Here is a 25,061-nt window from a genome sequence, read left to right as displayed (position 1 = left end):
TTATAATTTATCAAGTGAACCTGGATATCAGACAGATTGGAACAGTACCATGTATATCTTGCACGAAAAAATATTAAATACACAGAAATTGTATTTTGTGAGACATACAGGTACCAAATGTGGATTATTTGGAAGCCAGAAAGAAACACAAACCCTACTAATGTCGGTGACTGTCTTGGATAAGCGGATGTATTTTTTTAGTATTCTACTTTACTTATTCTTACCTCAAATCCACCACAATTTAAATCTCCATCCTGGGTGTTTCTGTCAGAACCAGGCTCACCCCGTCGCCATAAACTAGAGCGCTGAAGGGGTTCTAGCATCCTAACCATACCATAGGTTAATTGTGGGACTATCAGACACTGTATTATCAGTGTGAAAAACACCACTACATAAGCACAGCCTCTCATCCTAAAAGAGTGTTTACTTTTGGTTCAGCTTCGGGCAGTATAACTCAAAATACACTTGCTTGTGCCACATTAGGAGGGGCATTTGAAACATTGACGTCATCTGCGCGTGGTTTATGACCTCCACCTTTCTGTCACTACTCCAATTCTAGTATATGACCCACCTTTATAACTGAATATCCTAATAATAAACTGCCTGGCACAACCGGCTTTCGATAACTCTTGCACCTGTAACAATCGTATGCAGCTTCGTGGTTGGCAGTTTCTTTTGAACAGTGTTAAAATAACATAAAATTAAATTCGCAACCAATAAAAAGAGCACATTTCAAAACAATGAGTGACAGTATGTCAGTTTTATATCATCATATTATTCATATATTTTAATTCTGGCGCCTATCTCAAACTATCTCAACATAGGCTTATCATTTATTTCTGGTTTTATTTCAGATTTGGGTAATTATATATTTTAATTGCCACTATAATATTGATAGATGTCGGCCTTGATCGCGTCATGATTGAAAATGAATTTACAATACAATAACTAAAATTAAACTTCACTCGCTCAAAAGCTTTGGTAAAGATGGTCGTTGCCGGTGAAAATGGTCATTTGATGGTTTTATTGTGTGAAATTTTTTTCCTTATCGCGTCAAAACATTTCATTTGAAAATCCTAAATATTGTACCGAAAACAATTGCGTACGCAGATTACAGTTGTCTTGCGATCACATAAATTAATGTTTGTATTTATATAACCTCGAGGAAGTCTCCAAACCACCACGGTGAAACAGAAATGCCCGAAAAACTTACGGCGTTAAGCGCACGGGGGTCGAAGGGGGGGGGGCTACACCCAGAAACAATGGAAAACCACCACGGTGAAACAGAAATGCCCGAAAAACTTACGGCGTTAAGCGCACGGGGGTCGAGGGGGGGGGGGGCTTCACCCAGAAACAATGGAAAATTAAATGGTCGAAATCGCGTGTTACTGCTGTTCTCGCCTATGATTACACCATCTAAAAAGTGATCCAACCGAAATCCAACTCTATGACCAACCTGAATTCTAGACAGATCGTAACCAATTAATTCGGCTGCTACAGCTGCATTCACCGGACAGAAATGAAATGGGATGAAAAGGGATTTAACGTCCTACTTTTCTGCGCCGATTGGGTTAATGAAGACGGGCATACGCATTACAGGGAAATTTTGCCCGTACAGTAGTTTTGAGCGGACCTGGTTGACCGACATTTTAATTCCTAAATCGACGATTTTAGTCGAAAACACTAACTCTGCTTCGAGAATTTGGAGAAGTATTTATTTTGCTTCCATGTTATAAAATTGAAAATGTGTATTTAGTCTGTGTGTGTATGGAATATGTTAACCACATTAAAAACTATACTAATATTATATCTATTCTCAAATGAAATGAAATGGGGTTTAACGTCCTACTGTTTTGCTCCTAAACGGCCTACTCTTATATCGAATTCCAACTGCCAAGGGGTCTTTTACGTGCACGACAATTTGAACACGGGACCTCGGTTTTTCGTCCCATCCGAACGGCTAGACAGCTGTCCTTGTCAGGCCCTCAGTCCTGCATCACTGACAAAGCGAAACCACGCCGGAAAATCTGGATGAACTTTCTCGGCCAATGCAGGGATCGAACATCTATTTTCAAAGTATATAGTTTTCTATGTGCAGAATGCAGACAGTATTTTTGAATAATTAAACTATACTATTCAAAAAAAGTAGGGGATATTTGATTTTTAAGTGTTATTAAAGTCACCTAATGAAACTGACGAAGAAACAAATGACAAAATGAAATGAAGTTCACATTCATCGATTTATTCCAAATGATCGTTAGACCAAGTAAGGCACAGACTGACCATTATAAGGGTAAAATGATACCCGGGGTCAAACAGCAAAGTTACCACAGCATCACAACCAAGTCAGTAACGGGTAAATCCTCCTCTGTTTGCCAAACAAGCATTGATCCGACGTGGCATACTCCTAATGAGACGTCTAAGGTCATTTTGGTCCAGATTGTCCCATTCCTGTTGCAAGTTCTTGGACATTGGCAGGACGTTGTTGACGTTGACGTAACCTCTGTCCAAGCATGTCCCAGACATGCTCGGTGGGGGAGAGGTCGGGACTCAGTGCTGGCCAAGGTAATGTGGTGATGTTCTGTTGTTGGAGGTAACCTGTAACGATCCTGGCCCTGTGACATCTTGCGTTGTCATCCTGGAAGATGAAACGGCGGCCATGACGTCGTGCGAACGGCACAACATGGACTGCCAAGATGTTGTCCCGGTAGTACTGGCCTGTAACACGCCCTGCAACAACATGTAAAGCCGTTCTTCCAGCAACAGTGATGCCTCCCCACACCATAACAGAACCACCCCTAAATCGATCATGTCTGATGACGTTAACGTCTTGGAAGCGCTCGTTTCGACGACGCCACACCCTCCTACGTCTGTCCAAAAAATCAACAGTGAACCTTGACTCATCTGAAAACATCACATTGCTCCAGCGTCGATTATCCCAGTGTTGACGATCCCTACACCAACGACGTCTTGCCTGAATGTGATGATCTCTCAAACAAGGGATCACGCGAGGACGTCGGGCGCGAAGGTGACCCCTATGCAGTCGATTCCGAATCGTCTGGCCACTCACTCTCACACCAGTGTCTGTTTGAAGACGAGCGCTGATCTGATTTGCTGTGATGACACGATTTCTCAAGGCCAAGGTTCGGATAAATCGATCCTGGGCTTGAGTTGTCGCCCTTGGTCGACCTGAGCGTGGTCTGTCCTGTACAGATTGTGTATCACGGTATCTGGACCATAGCCTGCTTATGACAGACTGAGAAACAGTCATCGTCCGCGCCACAACCGCCTGTGTTGTGCCGATCTGTAGCATGCCAAGGGCACGTAACCTTTCATTTTGGGTAAGCCGACGCATATCAAAATTTGTTTTCTGGTCACTAAAACAATTAAACTGATGTTTCCACCCTGGAATTCAATGCCACAATGACTGTAACATTCAAAGTCAGAGTCGTGCAAATCTTGGGTTGGACCCCCATGATGATCCCAAGCATCACCTGCATTCCATGCGGTAGCTATTGGTGCGTTTGGGCGTCACATGTAACTGGAAATGTTTCTTCTGTTAGGTTCTATAGTGATTTTTTTCGTAGTCATTTGCATATTTTAGTATTATGCCCCCAAAATCAAATATCCCCTACTTTTTTTGAATAGTATAGGTTGGATATCCCTGAAAGCTGGAGGAATTATGAAAAATATTTGTTGTTAAAGCATGTAATGTTAGAGCATGTACGGTGGCTGATTTAGGACACGCAAAAAAATAAAAATAATAATATCTCGAGCTCACGAGATACTAAGTCGAGCGCTTGAGATATTATGTCGAGCGCTCGAGATAATTAATTCGGCGCTCGAGATACTAAGTCTAGCGCTCGCGATAATACAACCGAACACGTCTCAACCGATGTTTTAGGCTTTATAATTTTGTGCATTATTTAATGATAAACTTGAAGAATAAAGATATTCATTTGTTCGTTTCTTTTTCAGCCCATCCAAAGCTGCAGTGACGGAGCGGATACTTGACTTAATTATCTCGAGCGCTTGACTTAGTATCTCGAGCATGTGACATTTTGCAGGTCATTCTTTTCTTTTGTCAACTTTGTTTGGGAGGAGTGGGTGGTTTATCTATTGCAGAACCTTGATCTGAACTTGACAGTTCCTTTATCTGAACCCTTCAAGGTGCCACAACAAGCACCAACATTATTGTTAATTTTAAGAAGTGGAAATTGTATAAATCGTTTTTAGGTACCCCTGTCCCTCCTCTACAGGTACTATCAACTTTATTTGAACACATTTAAATAAACACCATTCAAGAAAAATACTTAAAATTATGCGACAGTCACTGTTCATAATACAGGTATAAGCCAGGGACCAATGGCCTGATAAAAACGACATTGAGCCAGGTGTGCTGTCTAATCATCTCTAACTTGGCAATATGGCTAATCGGAGTGGGAGCACATTTTTAAGCTCAATTTTATGGGATTATGTTGAATTTCTCAAAATATTTTCACTTTATGTGACCAGAACCTTTAAAAGTCTATCAAATTGGCCTAAAATATGTGTTCAAAATTGCAGTAAGGTAAAATTCTTTGAATAATTGTTTCTCAAGTTTTAAAGTGTGATTCTGTTACAAAATTTGTAAGGGTTAATAAATCAACATGCTGATAAAACAATCAGGTTATAAAAAATCTCATTAAAAAATAACATATCTTTATTCATATTATGATATCTGATAAAATGGTTAACAACAAATATAAAACATACAGCACACTAGTTTGTTTCTTTTTTTTGTAAAAAGCAACAATTTGAAACAAAAAGGTACAATGTGTACAACCTTTGAAATATTTGAGATTTCAAACACATTATTATGACATATATAAACAAAATACAACTTGTATTACATATTGCACTAAAAGCATCTATTGCTAATTTATTTGGCTGTCTGTTATTTCAACTGAGGTGAAATATAGCCAGCCAAGTATTTGTCAATGACTAGTCGGAGGATTAAACAAGTTTTCAATATGAATAATTCTATTATGCTGTCAAATCGCAAGTACAAACTTTCTTTTAAATCAGAACATTTTCTTGTAAGATTTTATATATTATGCTGTATGATACTATTTTCTATGTCTCTTGATTTACGAATGTAAAAATATCTCATTCAATTTCAATAAATTAAAATTTGGATCAGTATCGTAGCAAACAAACATTAAGAGAAAACTAATCAAATTAACTTTAGAAATACCATGCATTGTCTACACTATACATACAGACACAAATTTTTTAGTTTTTTCCCATCTGCAGTTCAAATAATAAAAATGAGATCAACTAATACTCATTAATGGAGAATGGACTAATCTCTCCTGTCCATTATGTATCATTTAGATGTTACTTAAGCATGCATTATGCAAGAGCTAAATCTGCCTATTGCAGGTCTTTCTTTAGGCCTGAAATGTTTTCTAAAGTATTAATTAGACATTAATTAACTGATCCAGGCCTTAATCAACTCTCGATGGCATCAGATTTCTCCGATATTAAATAGATTAGAATGGTTCAGCGATACTTTGATTTAATCAAATATGGAGGACCGAGACTTAGTTTCGATCAACCAGTACGGTGGTTGAAATTATTGCACACGTCTGTCAAACCTTCAAAGGCTAATATCTTCGCTTGAAATAGAGTAATTTGAATGAAATTTTCAAATTATTCATTTTACATCATCTACTTTCGAACTATTATAGCAAGAATGGCTAGTTCTTTATCTAAATCTTACATAATGTATCTTTAAGACACAACTAAATAATACACCAGTCACAATTTTATGGAATACAATTACTGTTTTATACTAAGCAACAGTGTGGGATTCGCTAGTCTCTATAAAGAATCTTATTGAAAATATAGCTCACTAATTGTTTTCCATGAAATTGTGTCCTGTGTATTTCCTGTTTAATCAATAATTCGTGCCATTGAATTTGTGCTATACAAGACACCATCAGTATCACCAATGCTCCACAAACCTCAAGAAGATATGTTTATAAATTTTAATTCAAATTTTATTTCTGCAGATTGAAACTATCCCAATGAGACAATATCTTGTAAATAATTTTTAAAAAGCATCTCATATAACCAATTGAACAAAATTCTTGAGTTAAATAATAAGAAAATACATGTAACAGATATTAAAATATTAATCAAAATGAGCAAATATTCCATCAAAAAGAAAAAAAATATTGTGAATATAACATAATATATAATACTTAACCACAATTAAAATTATTTGTTATTAAAATACATATATAATACACAATATTTTCATAATTGGTTTTAGTAACTAAATGTCAAGTTATAATAATAAATGTAATCTATAATTGAGACAGTGAGATTCAATATTAAAAGATGAAATAGATGTTATCTTTGGAAGGTATTAATTAATATTATGACAACTTGAGTAATATTGTTCCCCATTATAATAAATAATTGATTTGCCTTACTTGAATTGAAAATTTTGTCAAATTTTTGATATAAATAACTTTTTTTCAGGTACTTGGTAATTATTGCATTTGTCTGATGCCTTACATGACTAAATGTTCTGGGTGAGATTTCTTCCAAATCAAAAGTGAATATGAAAATTGAACTCACCCACTTTAACAAATAATATTATTTTGGAATGTAGCTAAATTAAATTAATTCTAATTATTATTTTCAAAACAAAACTTTTTTTTTTATGAAACTGAATATTTGCAATTTTTGTACCAAGTCAACAAACATTAAAATTTGTGGATAACACCCCCCCCCCCCCAAAAAAAAACAACCCAGTTTCATTGTTATCTTTCTTAGTTCATTTGAACTTTTACAAATGAACTATTGTTAGGTTCTCTAATTAAGTTATAGAAGTGTGGAATTTTTCTTTTTTTTTCAAGTAAAATGACAATAAACATGTATTTTATTGTAATTATATCCTGGTCCAATTTATAAAACCCCAAATATATATATATACACAAATAAAAGGCAAACACTGTATGTATATATATATATATATATTATAAACATATTTGATATGGCTAATACTATTTGTATATCAATTCTGTAACTACTGAGAATTTGTGCTAATTTCCCTTTTCTAAAATGCAGTTTAAGCTTTCATTACCCCAATAAATAATTTAATAATCCTTGAGTGGCATTTAGCGATTGAACACATTAAAAACACAACACAGTTTATATGGAAATACAATCACTGGTTTATAAGTATTGCACGACGTTTCGACAAGTATTCTTGATAACGATAAGAGAATACTTGTCGAAACGTCGTGCTATACTTATAAACCAGTGATTGTATTTCCATATAAACTGTGTTGTGTTTTTAAATAATTTAATGCTTTGACAAAATTTAGTTTAGTTTGTTGAAGTGAACTGCAAACAGTAGGAGTAAGACCATTTAATATTTCTTTTTATCAACATATTGTTAAATGTGGCCAATCATATGTATACACATAATATTAATAATAACAATTTATCTCACATTAAAAGATTTTTACAAATAATTTTCTTTTAACCAATCACCAATCAAATGAGAATTTTTCTCCATCCAATCAATACGAGAGGTAATACTTTCTAAACTCTGTCGTACAGCTCTGTTAGCAGTAGCCATATCTCTATTGTCAAAAAAGTTCTTTACCTGAAAATATATAAATAAAATAAATTTAGTTTTGGGAGAGTGTTTCCAGGTTAAACCAGTCAAGGATGATGACCTGCAATTGGGGAAAATAGTCCACTCCCAAGACCCTTAGGGGACACTTAGTAGGCTATGACACTGCCTTTACAAAAAGCCTCACATATCTACAACAAACAACAAAAGAATTGCAGGAGATAGGTTGTAAGGGGCTAGATGGCCCCAAATTGCTAATTCCACTCCAACCGACTACAATATGTACTAGGATTAAATAGCAACAAAAGAATGGTAGGAAATAGGTTACAAGGGGCTAGATGCCTCAAATTGCTAATTCCACTCCAACCGACTACAATATGTACTAGGATTAAATAGCAGCAAACCCTAGAAATGACTTCCATCATACTTCTCACACAGCAGCATTGCCAGATGTTGTACACAAGCATGGTAGGCGTGCCCGTTCATCTGGTACACTTTCCATTATGGGATTTCACTTGTTCACTTGCTGGCATAGTTCGCTGTCAATTTTTATTTATTATGACATGGTTAAGACTGAGAAACAGATTTGTAGGGACTTCATATTTTTCTTGGAGATCTTAGAATTAAGTATAAGGAAAGAGTACATGAAGACTAACCTGATCATGATAAAACTGTGTATTAAAAGTGGTAATTAGTGATTGTACAATACCAGTCATAGTAAATGATCCGGATCCATATCTATTGCAATAAAACACATACAATTAGATAATTATATAAACAAAACAACAAGTCTTACTAGTTTCAAGTTATAATAAAAGCTTAAAATATCTCTAAATCTAATTGGGGATCCAAACAATGAAATAAGATAAGTTGCGCCCACAGCAGCTAAATCACACGGGCAGTCAACAAGAGTTGTCGCAATTTTTTTACTTTTGTCGGTAATATAACATTTATAATACATTAAAATCTGATTAAGAGTAATCATAAGAATTTGTTTGGCCCATGCTAACGTTTATTATACAAAACATCTACATGTAATATCATGGAATTCGCTCTTCAAGAAAATCAATAAGGTCTCAAGACCTTAAACTCTGTGTATAAATCTAAAGTTAATCAAAACAATTATATCCAGGCGTAAATATGGTATATAATTATAAAATCAATCAGATGATAACTATGGTCTCTAAAGCATCAACAAGATTTTTCTAAGTGATCAAGGGCCATAACTCTGTCAGTAATTATCGGAAATCAGTGAAAATCAATAGGCTTAAAGCTTAAACACTGTGTATAAATTCAAAGTCAATCAGATAATAACTTTAGCCTCTAGAGTGATCAAGGGCCATAACTCTGGGAGTAATTATTGGAAATCGTTGAAAATCAATAGGCTTCATCGTCTCATGGCCTTAAACACTGTGTATAAATTAAAGTCAATCGGATAATAACTTTAGCCTCTAGAGCATCCACAAATAATTGTGGACCTTAGATTGAATAGACCGTTGAACAGACGGATGCAACGACAATATACGACCACATTTCAATGTGGGCGTATAATATAACTGTAATGCAGCAGTAGTTGTCAAACATTAATAATATAAGGGCATTTATACACACAAAACATCCCCTTAATAATGAAGAATGAATTAATATGGCCATTGGCATTTTATGTGCCAGTATGTTTAATTAACATGGAATAATGCATTACTGGAAACTTCTCAATAAGCTTACCTTTTAAACAGTTCTTGCCAATGTTCTTGGAGAAACTGCCAGGCAAAAATCTGACTAACAGGATTTTTACTCATTGCCCTCAAAACTATATCTGTTATCTTGGTATCATTCAAGGCCCTATTTAAATACCTGTAAAAAGTAAGCATAATTTTAACAATCTATTTGCATACCGGGATTGTAATAATTTGATATTGTGGATATGTTTAGATTGATTGGCACAGAATTGCAACTTTACCTAGTTTTATTTGCATAATTCTCTTTATTTCATACAAAAAGTTTTAAAATTCCATCATTTGAAAATAAGTCAATATGTGATACATTAGCAGTTAATAAACTTACATATTAATAATACGAACATCTTTTGTATATACCAAGGCTCGAACTAAGGTATCTTTTTCTGAAGGTATTAAAGTAGTTTTACTCTTCTCCCATACAAAATTCCAATCATCTTCATCACCAAATTCAATACCAATTCTTAAAATAATACTCTTTATATTCTGATTAATACTGAAAAAGAGATAGAAACAGGGTTTAACGTCCACTTGACAAAACTTAGGTAATTTTGAGACAGAGTACAGCAGTGATGGGATTTAAAAAAAATTTCCTTGTCCGACATTTTACCAAAAATAAAGGGCCATAACTCTTAGCGTTATTTAAGCAGACGGATTCATACCACAATTAAAAGTCACGTGTTAACAAAATATTCAAATCTGGTACGTAATAAAAATAGGTAAACCTTGCTATTTTTCATATTTAATTCCCGTACGGTATTCAAATTTATGACATAAACAATCCTATAAAATAACTCATTTTTGTAATACATTGAATGAAAGTTTGCTGATCACTAATATTCCTGCAAAATTACGTGTCTTCGTTTATATGGCAGCAAATGAATGCAGAAATTCCTGAATAAGAATCGTTTTCTTCTTTATAAAATGTCAACAAAATACCGGGTATTCATATCCGCGCATAATAAAAATAGGAACACCTCGCTATATTTCATATTTGGTATTCAAATTTATGCCAATAATATTCCTATAAAAATAATTTCAATAATTCGCTTGCACGTAAGGGTCAGGCCCGTAGCCAGGGGGGCCAAGGAAATTTCTCACGGAAAATGGTCATGCCAAATGCTATTTTTACTTTCAAAGGGAGGTAACTCCCTTACTTCCGTTTCATAAATCGACTTCATGATTGGCTGAATTTGACCGGAAACTTATAATTCCGGTAATATGGTTTGTGATTAGTACTGTTTGGAGTAAATAAAGTATATTGTAATGGTGTCAGAGTACATGAGCGTATCAAATAAAAAAGAGACCTGTACAAGGTTCTGTCCATAACTATAATTTTCCCCATGGCTAGTAAACGTCTATCTATGCAATTCTGACAATTCAACGGCGAAGAGTAAACACTTCATGCCACGTGACTTTAGCGTGAAATCGGAAGCCATTGTCTGAAATTTAGCCGACTTTCTATCTGCGATTTTGGATTGCTTTTTCATTTAAATATATTATTAACGATTGTATTATAATACTTTGATATCGATCTCAATATATGCAAATAATCTGACTCAAAAGTTATCGAAATATAAGCACAATTACCGTTTACGTACGGGAGACATTTGCGGGAAAATACCGCTCTGACGTCACGTTTCCGTCGATTTCCATTCACGCGATAACAGCCATAGAAAACGGGATTGAAATTTGCTACTTTCGACTAAATGTAGCCTGGTTTTTATATGATATTACCAAGATTATAAATATTTTATATATTATCATTCAAATTATTACGATTTTTATAAGTTTTACCTGGATAGTATTCGCGGATTTGAGTTGTAAAATTTGTACGACCGATTCTTATTTATTATGATGTCACTCAGATGTGACTGAAGTGAAAACACTTTTTGGAGTACCGTATTAAAGTCTTTTGGATAGCATTTTATGAATATTTTCACAAAATATTTCAAAAAATTTTTTTCTGTCATTTAAATTATTGACCCGAAACCCAAAGGGAATTTTCATTTTTTCACTGTTGTATGCAGCAAAAACGAGTGCACAGTGTAAAAAGTGCTAAAGACATTTAGTATTACTATTAGACTATTAGCCTATTATCAATAAAAATGAAGTTATTTGATGAAAAAATAAAAATCTCCTGGATTCTCCTGTTTTTTCATTGCTGGTCTCCTGTTTTTTCATACCTGGGGGTATGTCTTCACATGTATATAGAAATAAAATTTAGAGTTTTGTCAGTACCTACCAAGCTACTTTGTGCAAAACATATGGTGATTTTTCACACTTATAAATTGATACATCTATAAATAATCATACACTAGGGTCCGTTTATTACAACACTGTTATAGCTAGACTCATATACTAAATTTAGTAATACAGTGGGTCTTCACTGTAACATTGACTTTCGGTTCCACTTGTACTAACCATGTTACTATAACACTGTTAGAAGCAGTGTACTGAAAGCAGCTGTCTTATATAGCAAACTGTTTTATAGTGAGATTCCAGTGTATTATCATAGTTGTTAGTTTGTCATATTAATACAAACTGAGGATAACTGCAAGGACATTAAAATGTGGCATCATTTACTTTACCTCTCTGGTTCTGTCTTCCAGCGTAAAAACAATTCTTTTCCTTTCTCAATAGTTTCTTTATGACCAATTTGTCTGGCTATATCTAAAATACGTGTTCTCAGAAACCTAAAGAAGAATTATATGACATGAGATCTGAGCATATGTGACCAGCTCCGTCTAGTTGCTACCATAAATGAAGATCCATGTCCGTTATTTGAGATATGACACAAAACAAGTAAAAACATTTCTTGGACCAATTTTGAGTTTCCAATATTCTTAATTCCCCAAAGCTCACAGGCCAAAATATAATTAAAGTTCACTTGGGAGAGTGTGCATAAAACCACAAGTGATTGGATAAAAACCAGCATTTATTAAGAATCAAAACAGCAATCTTCAAAAATATACACATTGGTTGTTTTTTTACAACATAAAATTGTATGGATGCAGCACTGCACTTTAAAGGAGAAGTCCCATTGAAGAAAGTGAGTTAAAGTATACAAGTTAAACACCAAACTGAAAAATTACCCAAACAGTTTTTCTTAAAGTTAATGGAGATATGCAAGATAAATCTTAGTGAAACAAACAAATTAGTGGAATGATTTTCGAAACCAATATCCCGCAGTTGTACAACCATCGGTTACCTTTTCGAATAAATACAAACTTTCAGTTTCCATATATTTCTGGTGGAATGTCGCCAAAATCCCCACTTTGTGGGACAGCTATATATGTATACAGGTATGTAGACATAGCTATTCAGGCACTAGCTAATAACTTGGATTTTGCAGGCTAAACAACATCCACATATAGAAAAGAAAATACCGGGTATGTGTTTCTGCAAACAGAAGTGACACAAGCTTCCCGTAGTTGAACTGAACTAGCATATATATTTCTATCACACAGTATTTATGTTTGAATCACAAAAATATATCTGGCACAGCTCTTTTAAACTTTTTTCAATATGTTAACATACTTGTGTAAAACCGTTCCCTCATCACTCCATCCTACTGCCTTGATCTGATTTGATATCAATTTTTCTACATATTTCTGAAAATAAAAATACTCATTTTAAAACAATAGATTTTTGATTATTTAAATTTTGAATAATACAGAGCTATCACTTAGATCATTATTTTAGATCAGTGATGCTATTTCACCCGTATATTCTGGGCATTTCCTACGCTATTTCCCAAATGTCCGACCATGAATATGCTCAATCGGACATCAAGATATGGTGAATAATATTTAATAGGCAATTAAGTGATCAACATATCTATCATGTTATACCGCCTATACACCTATCTTAAATAACTACTTAATCTGCCTTGATTGGCCGACTTAATCCATAGTTGGACAATTCATCAATCCAATCCTGAACCGAAGTTATTGCTTCTCCTTTGTCAGACAATGTATCAATCCATTAATTATAAACTTAATTTACATGATTAACCTGTGATTTCTCCATTGTCGGACATTTTAATCTCCTTGATGTTGGCCGACAACATGTAGGAACTAGTCATATATATATGTCACATACCCTAATAATATATAACACCCCAAATCAATATATCCATTAACTTGTCTGCGATATCACCTCGGTGGAAGCGGACGTTCAATAAAGCTATTTCACACAGTAGTAGTAGTATCTTGGTGCTTTAACGTCTGCTTCCACAGAAGTGATATCGCAGACACACACACATATACAATAATATACAATAAATACTAGACAATGCAAGCCCATGGTTATAATACAATAACTGAAACGAAAGTAGAAATCTCGCGACACTTGAAATTAAGAGATGGAAACGTGACAATTTCGAGAAGACTGATTTCAGAAAAATGATTCTATTTTGATGTCATATTCTAAGATTTATGATAATATTTTGAAAGGGGTTTATGTTTTTAAATAAAGAAATGTTGACGAAAATTTCATTTGGAATAGTGTAAATAGTTACATGTAATTGTTTTAAACGAAAGCGAGTGCGAGAGTCGAATGCTATTATTTAGACAATGATGTCACTCGCTCGGCATCGTAGAGTGGCAGTTACTGCCCAAACAAATTGAAACATGTCGTATTACGACAACACGTAATTTTGTAGGAAAATTACCAAAATAAATTTGAATACCGCATGGCAATTAAATATAAAAAATTAACGAGGTGCACATATTATTATTACTTACGAATTTGAATATTTTGTCGACAAATGATTTTTAATTGTGGTCTGAATCTGTCTGCTCAATAACGGTAAGAGTTATGCCCCTTTATTTTCAGTAAAAATGTCTGGCAGGAAAAATTTTGAAATAACAACATTGTTTTACATCCAGCTAGAAATTTGATAAACAAATCTACTAAATGTTAATAAGTTTATTGGCCTGTATAACTATCTATCTTACCTGTAAATATTGATATGACTCCTGATTTCTAAGCTGTGATAAGAGAAACCTAAATTGTCCTGTTATAACAGTTGACCATACTATGTATTCTGTTTCATTTTCCATATATTTGGTTATTTCAATGGCAGTTCTAGCATCTAGTTTGTTACATCTGTTTATAGATAAATGATATTAGATCTATTCCAGAAATAAAAAAAATGCTGGGGGTAAAAAAAAACCCCTGTAAAAACCCTAACTGACAATTGATCATATAAGGAAGAACCTATCACATTTCAAAACTTTTAGATCCAAAATTTCCAGTGCTAAGTTATCTTTGAGTTTATAACATAATACAGGACAAAGTTCCCAATGCAATTTTTCAAAACTTGGCGGGATTGTTCACTTGGGCTAAGGATGAACCCTATCAAAATTCAATATTATAAAGGTATTCTCCTATTTATATTCAAATTTAGGAAATTCTATAAAGTATGGAACAATAAATGTATGATACTTGTTATGACCCAGGAAAAATCAAATTGCATATTAAGCCCACAGTAGAGTATATATTACAAAACATCAACCGATTGAGTCTGCTATTGCTATCTTAGGAAATGTCATAGCATATCTATTTATCCATTCATTGTCTTGCTAATGGTGTATCTTGAATGATATAATGTTTTTGCTAACGAATCTATTTTACTTGATAGTTTTGATATGTTTACCAATCGGTTCTGTATGTATCTGTTGATGAAATATATCCTTAGAGCAAGAGGGTGGTCTTCAAAATGGATGTGATAATTAAACTCATTCAAATAAGTCTCACCAAATTAGCTCTGTTCTCTTCAACTTTTTCAATATTTATACATACCTTGATAACATGAAAGCATCATCTATTAGACCTACTCTATCAACAACATTAAATGCCTATAGAAAAAACAAAAACTTGAGAATAACAGTAGTACATGACAGAGTAATGAAATTCTATAAGTGAGTTATATAATATTAAGGAATTTTTATGTTCTGTTAATTTCTCTTTCACAAGTTTAAATTAACATATTTCATACAATTTATTTTTATTCCAGAAAAAATAAAAGTCCATAATAACATAACTTAATACCAGTAATTCAACATAAACAAAGTTTGCCCAGCATAAACACGCATTCCTTTTTGGAAGGCAGAATAAAGCCAAGAATGGATTCTCAAACAAAATAATAATTAGTGTTCTTATAAAGTGCTAGACTCCAAACAGTATTGTATGCTGAAATCAACGCAATAATCTTTATTATCAGACAGTGAATGCTAATATATTTATTATTAAAAGACTTTTACATTACCTTATGATTATCCTGTAGTTGTTTAATAATTTCATGCCACATATCACCATAATCTACACGGTAAAATCCATTTAATCTGACATTACCTTTTATCCAGCGATTACTTTTATCAAATTCTATAGTTACTAAAATATATAAACAAAACAAAAACAGGATAGTGTTACATCTGTTTATTTGGTCAGATTGAATACACAAAAGGAACACATCAATGATTCCTTGACAAAACACCTTCCAGGTAATTCAAATACATCAGCAACATCAACATCATCATAATAATAACTTTAATTAAAAGTACATACATTTAACAGAACATAACTTACCTGATGTTTTATTCATCCATATAGTTTGAATGTGACTTGGATTTTTATCAGTTATATAAGTAAAAGGTATATACCATTGATAACTATGTAAAGAAAACAAAATAAATTGTAATTGTATGGGGATGGAAGGATATATCAATGTTATAAATATATCTTAGAGTTGATCAAAACAAAATATAATACAAAATACATTTTACTAAACTTTCTTGTATTCCTATTATAGAAAAAGGCAAAGGGCTAAACAAAAAAAACTTACTTGAAAGGTGATATAAATTCAGGCTTTTCATCACTATTAGGATCAAATAGAAATCTGTCCTGTTCAAGGGTTACTGAATCTTCTGATCTTTTAATGGTGACCAATGGATACCCCATTTGTAATGTCCATGTATCCATAACATCTTTTACATTAATATTACTTCCACTAACCTAATATCAAAATGTATCATTACATACATATGTAAAACAACCTCAGTAGAATTTTTCTGTCATTACGCTTATACTTGTCTTTAAAGGAGCTAAATCGCTAATATTTGGGACCTACAAATTGACACAAATGGGGTCGCAACGTATATAATAATGTAATATGAATGTAAATAAACTGATTTACATTCAATCGTTCCCGTTTTTACTCTAATTTCAAAGCAGTTATGTTCGGTGAAATACGCCAGAAGTCTCAATCCAATGGCAATCTCTAGTGTCTGGTTATTCTAGTCTACACCGATAGTATTTATTGCGCATGTTCTCCAGATACGAATATGGGGATCACCGTTTGACATGACTTGTGGAACATGTTTAACCTCGTTCTTCGAGTTGCTTGCTACAAATTGCGCTGAAACGCATTATGGTACACAATTCGTGTACCAATCGTAAAATGTTTATTTAGATATCAGAAGCCAATCTTTTTCTGGTAAGATCACAACACCAATGTTGATTAAAATTGACAAATAATTCGTGTTTTCATTGTCGAAGGTCTTGGATGATATGCTGAAACGCATTATGGTACACAATTCGTGTACCAATCGTAAAATGTTTATTTAGATATCAGAAGCCAATCTTTTTCTGGTATGATCACAACACCAATGTTGATTAAAATTGACAAATAATTCGTGTTTTCATTGTCGAAGGTCTTGGATGATATTGAGTTAGAGACTTAGCTACTTTAAGCTTTATATAATTTATTAACACTGGTCAGAGAAAGCACTTTTGATAAAACTGCATTTTTTTCTTTTGACATTAAAAGCTGCTGAGACTGAGAGTAATTTGTATTTTTCGGACAATATCTAATTTTTCTGAACTTTATCCCAACTGACTATTTAACATTTAATTAAACATACATTATGCAAGAGCTCAATCTGCCTGTTGCAGGTCTTTCTTTAGTCCTGAAATGTTATCTAAATTATTAATTAGACATTAATTAACAAAACAAGACCATAATCAATTCTCAATGCCATCGGATACTCAAGATTTTAATTAGATTAGACTGGTTCGCCACTTAAAAATTCAATTTAAAAATGGGAAAGTCTCGATAATACCAGTGTCCTGGTTACCACAATGACATATCTTGTCAAAACTACAAACACTGATAACTTGGATCAGAATAGATCAATTTGAATGAAATTTTCATTTTACATTATCTATTTTTGAGCTATTTAGCAAGAATGGTCCGCTCTTTATCTAAATCTTATATAATGTATCTTTAAGAAAATAAATATCAAATTATCAATGATAGATAATCACCCAGCTTGTGTCGAAAGAATTTTCCTAACTTCTTGTTTATATTGTCTGCAGAAGAAGCCAATTGCTGGGAAATTTCTAATTCACAAAATCTTTGTAAATACTGAACAGAACTGAACCATTTGTTGATTGATATTCCATTTAGAAATTCAATTCTCAATTATATACAACTAGCAGGATACCCGGCTTCGCTCAGGGGTCATAACTCCGAAACGGGAAGTGGTAGACGAACGCCACCTTGCCTATGTTACTCCCCGGTCCGAGCTACCCCTATACCCCAAATTTCAGACTCGGGGCAGACCTAGTGTAGCCGCCAACCCCAAACAGACCGGCTTCGCTCGGGGGTCATAACTCCGAAATATTAGTATAGATTCAAAAAAAGTAGGGGATATTGAAACGCAAATAGGCCTACCTATGCAGGTTGTGATATGATATATAGTCATGGACACTTGACATGCTTTGAGAGTATGTTCGCAGATGAAGAACTTATCGCCCCAACAGAACTACTGAGCTGCACATGCCACACGCAATAGCGCAAAACATGTGGGAGGGCTTCATTGTCAAATTTGACACTTCAAGGAAGGGTTGATGAAAACTGCCGCTTGCTGGTTTATCCTATCCATGTTTCCTTTCCTATCCGTTCTTGCATAAGATTTACTGTTTAGTGTATCTTTGCTATAGTGTGTTGCATTTAATTTGATCGGGAGACGTGTTCGTTGACGTCAACGTCAACCGACAACACTGCAAGAATTGGCCGTGGCACTACAAGAGGAGTGGGTCAGATTGCCCCAAATCGTGATTGGACGGTTGATTAGGAGCATGCCATGACGAATTGCTGAATGTCTGAGGATTGGTGGAGCAATTACTCATTATTAAGACAAAAAACACAAACGTTCATTTTCACTTTTGACAGTGTATCTCTTTGCGAGTGAAATGGGGCCCGTCAGATAAGCCACCCATATGAACTGTTTATGTTCATGTGTAGGCAATTGGCCTGTTTTTAACATACACTGGTTACCTCTAATAAAAACAACAGTGCATTTCCGCAGTTTTGTATTGTTTCTGAATATCCCCTACTTTTTTTGAAGAGTATACATAATCAACTACTGTCATTTAGGTCAAATCAGATATATTTAATTGGGTAGTTTTGAATACATATTCAAACCAATGTATTTACCGGTAATATCTAGACTATGATTTTCAGTAAACGGATAAAAAACCAAACTTTATTTACCTGTTGTAATGATTTCCATAAGTCACTTGTTTTAGCATTTCCATATTTATGCGTTGTTAAGTAACTTGATAAACCTTTCTTAAAGTTTTCTTCACCTAAACATTCTCTTAACATTTTTAATATACTGCTTCCCTGTAACATGTATAAAACAACAATAATATAAATACAAAATGTTATCAAGGAAGTTTGTTGGTTTCTATGTTCTATGCACTTAAATATTACGAACCTGCAAGGACAATTCACTTAATAAAGATGTCCAGTCATTGCAAATCCTTTATATTTTATTCATTACCTGAAACAGTTTGAACAATGCAAAATACAAGGTACATCTTATTTTGTCTTTTACTAACAAATCAAGACTGTCTGTGATGTCATCGGGGTACAACTATTACGCGGGGTAAAAGTTGGTCTCTGTTACAAATAAATAGTGTCTCTTCGTACACATGGCTTAGTGTCTGTTCCAGACGATACTCCGACTCGAAAATTGCTTGCCATATTTTCTCCATTTTTTAATTAAAATGGCTAAAACTTTGTGACATATCTGGAATTTTCATCCCTTTGATTTCTTCCTTTAGCCTAAATGACTAGACCTCCGATAAAATCCAGTATTCTCTTGTAAATTTCACATATTTAGACATTGTCACTTTCTCAGAACATAAACATTACGACTGCGTAGACAGGTACTTTACAAATTAGGTGCATTCGGTTAGAAATGTCTAGTGAAGGAGAATTCGCCTGTTCGTTTCGCGACAATAGTACTTCACACTGTGAAGCCTGTGTGAAACAATATTGTTTTTGTTTTTGTTTGGATTAATGTGGGTTTTTTTTTCTAATTTCACTTTGCTTATTTTGCCCAAAAATAGGTTGCCAGGCAACGAAACATACGCCCACAGCAGCTAGATCATTCCAGCGGCCGACAAGGGTTGTCACGTATTTATTTCTTTGTAGGTAATTGGGAGCCTTTACAAGACAGTTCCATACAGATCAGATTATAATTTGTCGTTTGAGGGTTCACAAGGTTCTACAAACTGAAACAAGGGCCTCAACTCTGGAAATAGTCTACAGAAATTGTTGAAATTTGACAGGCTTTTTTGTTTTACTAATTTAAATAATGCATATAAATTTCAAACAGATCGGACGATCACTTCTGTCATTCAAATGTTCATAAGGTTCACAACTCTAGAAATAATTGACGGAAATTGCTGAAATTCAGTAGACCTCTGTTTCACAAATTTAAATGATGCATATAAATTTCATACATTTCGGATGATAACAAAGTGAAACAAGGGCCATAACTCTAGAAGTAATTACTGTAAATTGCTAAAATTCAATAGGCTTTGTGGTTTCACTAATTCAAATAATGCATATAAATTTCACAAAGTCGGATGATAACTTTTGGCGTGAAACGAGCCATAATTCTAGACATAATAAACGGAAATTGCTAAAATACAATAGGATTGTTCTTTTTACTAACTTAAATGGCACATATAAATTTCATCCAAATCGGCAGATAACTTTAGAAATGAAATGGGGTTTAATGTCCTACTGTTCTGCTCCTAAACTGGGCTAATGAAGAAGGGGATAACTTTAGATAGAAGCTAGGGCCTTCACAAAGTGCAACAGAGTGAAACAAGGGCCATAACTCTGGAAGTAATAAACAGAAATTGCTAAAAGTAAATAGGATTCTTCTCCTTACTAATCTAATGACGCATGTAAATTTCATTGGGTAAAATGATTCAGAATTTTGTTTTTTGAGACTTTATAGTTTTGTTTAAGAGCAAAGTCTGGGAATGTGGCATTTTTAGAAAGCATTTTAGTTTCTCAAAATTTTTGCTTGAAACTTTGTGATAACATATATGTACTGATCAGCTGTCAAACACAAATTTACTTAAATCATCTTCCGTCCTAGATCTAGCTTTTTAGCATATAAACTGGGTAATAATTATCAAGCTGACCCAGAATTAACAGTATTCTTAGAAAATGTGCATTATTTTTACCTATTCGGAAAACTTTTAGGGGTCGAAATTTAGTTGCCCTTGAAAATGAGCAGAACAAGACAGAAGTTTTCGTTACCCTGCAATTTGGATCTTAAAAGAGAGAGAGAGAAATGGGGTTTCACGTCCACTCGACACCAACTAGGTCATTTCGGGACTAACATATGGTTTAATTTTATTTCAATAATTCGCTTGGGTGTAGGGATCTTTAGCAGTTGGAGGAAACAAGAGGACCCAGCGAAAACCCACGAGGTTAGACAGGCGACCCTAGTCCTTGTCATGTACAACCAGGGATTTGAAACCACGCCAGTTGACTCAATGACAGGCCTTATGATACAGCACGCACAGCACGCACGTGCTAACCATTCGGCCATCCAAACCCCCTTGGATCTTAAGGCTGAAACATAACTATTATCAAAGGCATATATAAGTCATGTATAAGAGCAAATGAAAATCCATAATTCATTTTTAATTTTTGACATTTCCGGTAAATAGGCAATGCCCATAAAAGAATAAATGATTGTTCGATTTTTATAAAAATTTGCACCATTCTGTGAATGTTCCTTAGATGTAACCAATTGCTCACCGATATTATTGTGGCAAAAAATGTATTCTTGCAAACATATATATCAAAAGATAGTTTCTAACTTCAGTCATTGCCCAGAAATGGGCAATTGTTCAAGAGTAACCTTTTACATTGTTTTGCCACAACACATTTATTTATAGTTTAATAGACATTTTACCATTTGATAGCTTATACAAACCACCATAAAATCCAATTAATCCAAAATTTCCAGTATTACCAGAAATGAAGCGATTTTGAAAAAACAAAACACTATTTTTATCCTTAAAAAACAAATATTTGTTCTAAAGACGGTTAGTCGCTACCCTTTACTAATACTATTTACTAACTTCGTTTAACTCATATTATGAAGACATACAATCATGTTGGTATCATAAAAAATTCTTAACTTTGTCCTTTGCCGAGAAATAGACGACTTGTATACAAATATACAATCAGGCAGATATTACAAAATAATCTCCAACTTTATCCATTGCCGAGAGATGGCCGATTTATCAATAGTCACTTTGTATGGTTTCCACACTTTAATATGTATTGATAAATGGCTATTTCGCGTCCATTTTTTAACATGTATTGGAATCTGTTAAACCGTATCATTAGTACGGGAAAAGGTGTCCGCTAAAGGGTACGGGCGCAGGTGAAACTCATCATCACAGGTCTAGTTTTCAATTGGTTTCAGGGCTGTTTCTTAATGCAAAATAAATATATATATGTTTACAATAACACTATTTTATGGTTAACAGTATTTTAATATTCCTTACTGTTCATTACATCATTGATATTCATAGTATTACAGAACACTTATTTTCAGTAGCATATGGAATGGTAACCTTTGCGATAAAGTGTAAATGTTTTTGTAAAATATCTAACTCCTTAGCTTAAGTTTAAAATTTCCACTGAATAATGCAAACCAACATAACCAATGGATATTGTGGACCAAATTATTTTTGAGTATGTCCTGCAGCCTCCTTCCAAAATTCCATCACATGTCAGCACAATAACAGGTTAGAATTTGTATGTAGCTTATATCGATATCAAAAAGTTACAAACCTCGGGAGGAGGGCAATTAAATTTTCAAGTCAGTGGGACAAACAACCGTGGTCTGGGTTCCAGTAAATAGCTCTTTCAAAAAGTTATATTCTACTGGACCAAAACAACCACCTACACATCCAAGAAGTGCGAAATGACTTAAAGCCAACCTAGCACCCCTTGTTCGCTTAGGCTCTTCTAGATAACTAGGCCAAACATGGCTGTTTTCAGTACCAAGATGTCAACAAACCACGATTTTTCAAGGGAGAAAAGCTATATAGCTTGATCTGAACTTAGGTCTCACAAGACAGAAAGCAATGGGATGACTATTCCAGGTATTTCACAAAGTTTTAGCCATTTTAAACCAGCGGCTGCCAGGCAGGATACTCCCACATTTTCGAGAGATGGATAGAGAACAAGCTAACAAGAAAGTGATTTTTCCTACAATCAAGGGCCATAATTCAGGAAATTACAATTCGATATGCGCAAATATCGAAAGGAACTGAGATCTTTGTGTTATAAACTTACATTTCAAGTTTCAACAAAATCGGATAAAAATTGTGACCTCTATAGGGTCCACAACCTTGATATACCATATTTTTACGCTATTTGAGAACGAACGGCAGCCATTTTGTCTATCAATTTTGGGCCGATTTTCACGAAATTTGAACTCCGTCGTCCTTAGGGTGTAACGGTGATATAATAATACGTTTTCTTAAATCTGATAAAAATTATGACCTCTATAGGGTCCACAAGATAAAAACGTGATTTTCTGTACGATCAGGGGCCATAATTCAGGAAGTTACGGTCCGATATGCGCGAATATCAAAAGAAACCGAGATCATTGGGTTATAAACTTACATTTCAAGTTTCAACAAAATTGGATAAAAATTGTGACCTCTATAGGGTCCACAACCTTGATATACCATATTCTTACGCTATTTGAGAACGAACGGCGGCCATTTTGTCTGTCAATTTTGGGCCGATTTTCACAAAATTCGAACTTGGTCATCCTTAGGGTGTAACAGTGATATAATAATACGTTTTTTTAAATCGGATAAAAATTATGACCTCTATAGGGTCCACAAACTAAAAACGCGATTTTTCGTACAATCAGGGGCCATAATTCAGGAAGTTACGGTCCGATATGTGCGAATATCGAAAGGAATCAAGATCTTTGGGTTATAAACTTATATTTCAAGTTTCAACAAAATTGGATAAAAATTGTGACCTCTATAGGGTCCACAACCTTGATATACCATATTCTTACCTTATTTGAGAACAAACAGCGGCCATTTTGTCTGTCAATTTTGGGCCGATTTTCACGAAATTCAAACTCAGTCATCCTTAGGGTGTAACGGTGATATAATAAAACGTTTTTTTAAATCGGATAAAAATTATGACCTCTATAGGGTCCACAAGCTAAAAACGCGATTTTACGTACAATCAGGGGCCATAATTCAGGAAGTTACGGTCCGATATGCGCGAATATCGAAAGGAACCGAGATCTTTGGGTTATAAACTTACATTTCAAGTTTCAACAAAATTGGATAAAAATTGTGACCTCTATAGGGTCCACAACCTTGATATACCATATTCTTACGCTATTTGAGAACAAACGGCGGCCATTTTGTCTGTCAATTTTGGGCCCATTTTCACAAAATTCGAACTCAGTCATCCTTAGGGTGTAACGGTGATATAATAATACGTTTTTTTAAATCGGATAAAAATTATGACCTCTATAGGGTCCACAAGCTAAAAACGCGATTTTACGTACTATCAGGGGCCATAATTCAGGAAGTTACGGTCCGATATGCGCGAATATCGAAAGGAACCGAGATCTTTGGGTTATAAACTTACATTTCAAGTTTCAACAAAATCGGATAAAAATTGTGACCGCTATAGGGTCCACAAGCTAAAAATGTGATTTTTCATACAAACAGGGGCCATAATCCATGAAGTTTCGATCCGATACATGCCAATATCGAAAGCAGCCGAGATCTTTTGGAGATAAACCTATATTTCAAGTTTCGTCAAAATCGGATAAGATTTGTGACCTGTAGAGTGTCCACAAACAAATTGTGGACGGACGGACGGACAGGGGCGACGGCATAATACGTCCACATGAAAATGTGGGCGTATAATAAAAATTGAAGAAATGTCACGCAATTTTCGAGCTGTAGTATCACATGGAACAGACAGTAGGGTAAATACATTAAGAATGTAGAAGAATATTGTACCATGTGTGCTTTTTTTTGTTTACAGTGTCACAGCCAATATGTCCACTTATTCTTTAGGAGGAGCATAGATAAAATATAAAGAATCTAAAACAGCTGGTCTTCTCCTTTCACAGTATGCTCTTCAATTTCAATTAATCATAATAAAATATTATTATCCATAGTAAACTATTCGCCATATTTGGTCTCTTTGCGTCAATAACTGTACACATAGGGTTTTGTATTCTTGAAATGAAGGTCAAACCAAGGTTCTCAAATATGAGAAAGCCTTTACTTAATTCAAT

The 25,061-nt window shown here is 34.2% G+C and overlaps 1 protein-coding gene across 2 annotated transcripts in view; it reads right to left on the bottom strand.

The window, feature by feature from the left end:
* Positions 1–7,293: 7,293 nt before the first annotated feature.
* Positions 7,294–25,061, bottom strand: part of LOC126815459 (endoplasmic reticulum aminopeptidase 1) — a 50,283-nt gene continuing 32,515 nt past the window's right edge. For both annotated transcript variants that reach the window (XM_050541109.2, XM_050541110.2), the window contains exons 8-19: positions 18,935–19,066; positions 16,223–16,392; positions 15,967–16,049; positions 15,647–15,771; positions 15,181–15,236; positions 14,334–14,484; positions 12,913–12,986; positions 11,964–12,068; positions 9,701–9,868; positions 9,362–9,490; positions 8,293–8,374; positions 7,294–7,666 (exon numbers count right to left, since the gene is read on the bottom strand). In XM_050541109.2, the coding sequence (XP_050397066.1) occupies positions 7,523–7,666; positions 8,293–8,374; positions 9,362–9,490; positions 9,701–9,868; positions 11,964–12,068; positions 12,913–12,986; positions 14,334–14,484; positions 15,181–15,236; positions 15,647–15,771; positions 15,967–16,049; positions 16,223–16,392; positions 18,935–19,066 (1,419 nt within the window). In that variant the 3' untranslated portion in view covers positions 7,294–7,522. The remainder of the gene's footprint in view (positions 7,667–8,292; positions 8,375–9,361; positions 9,491–9,700; positions 9,869–11,963; positions 12,069–12,912; positions 12,987–14,333; positions 14,485–15,180; positions 15,237–15,646; positions 15,772–15,966; positions 16,050–16,222; positions 16,393–18,934; positions 19,067–25,061) is intronic.

The sequence above is a fragment of the Patella vulgata genome, chromosome 3 (assembly GCF_932274485.2).
Source record: "Patella vulgata chromosome 3, xgPatVulg1.2, whole genome shotgun sequence".
Lineage (NCBI taxonomy): Eukaryota > Metazoa > Mollusca > Gastropoda > Patellidae > Patella > Patella vulgata.
The sequence above is the reverse complement of the archived record's forward strand: the minus strand, read 5'-3'. Positions and strand labels throughout refer to the sequence as shown.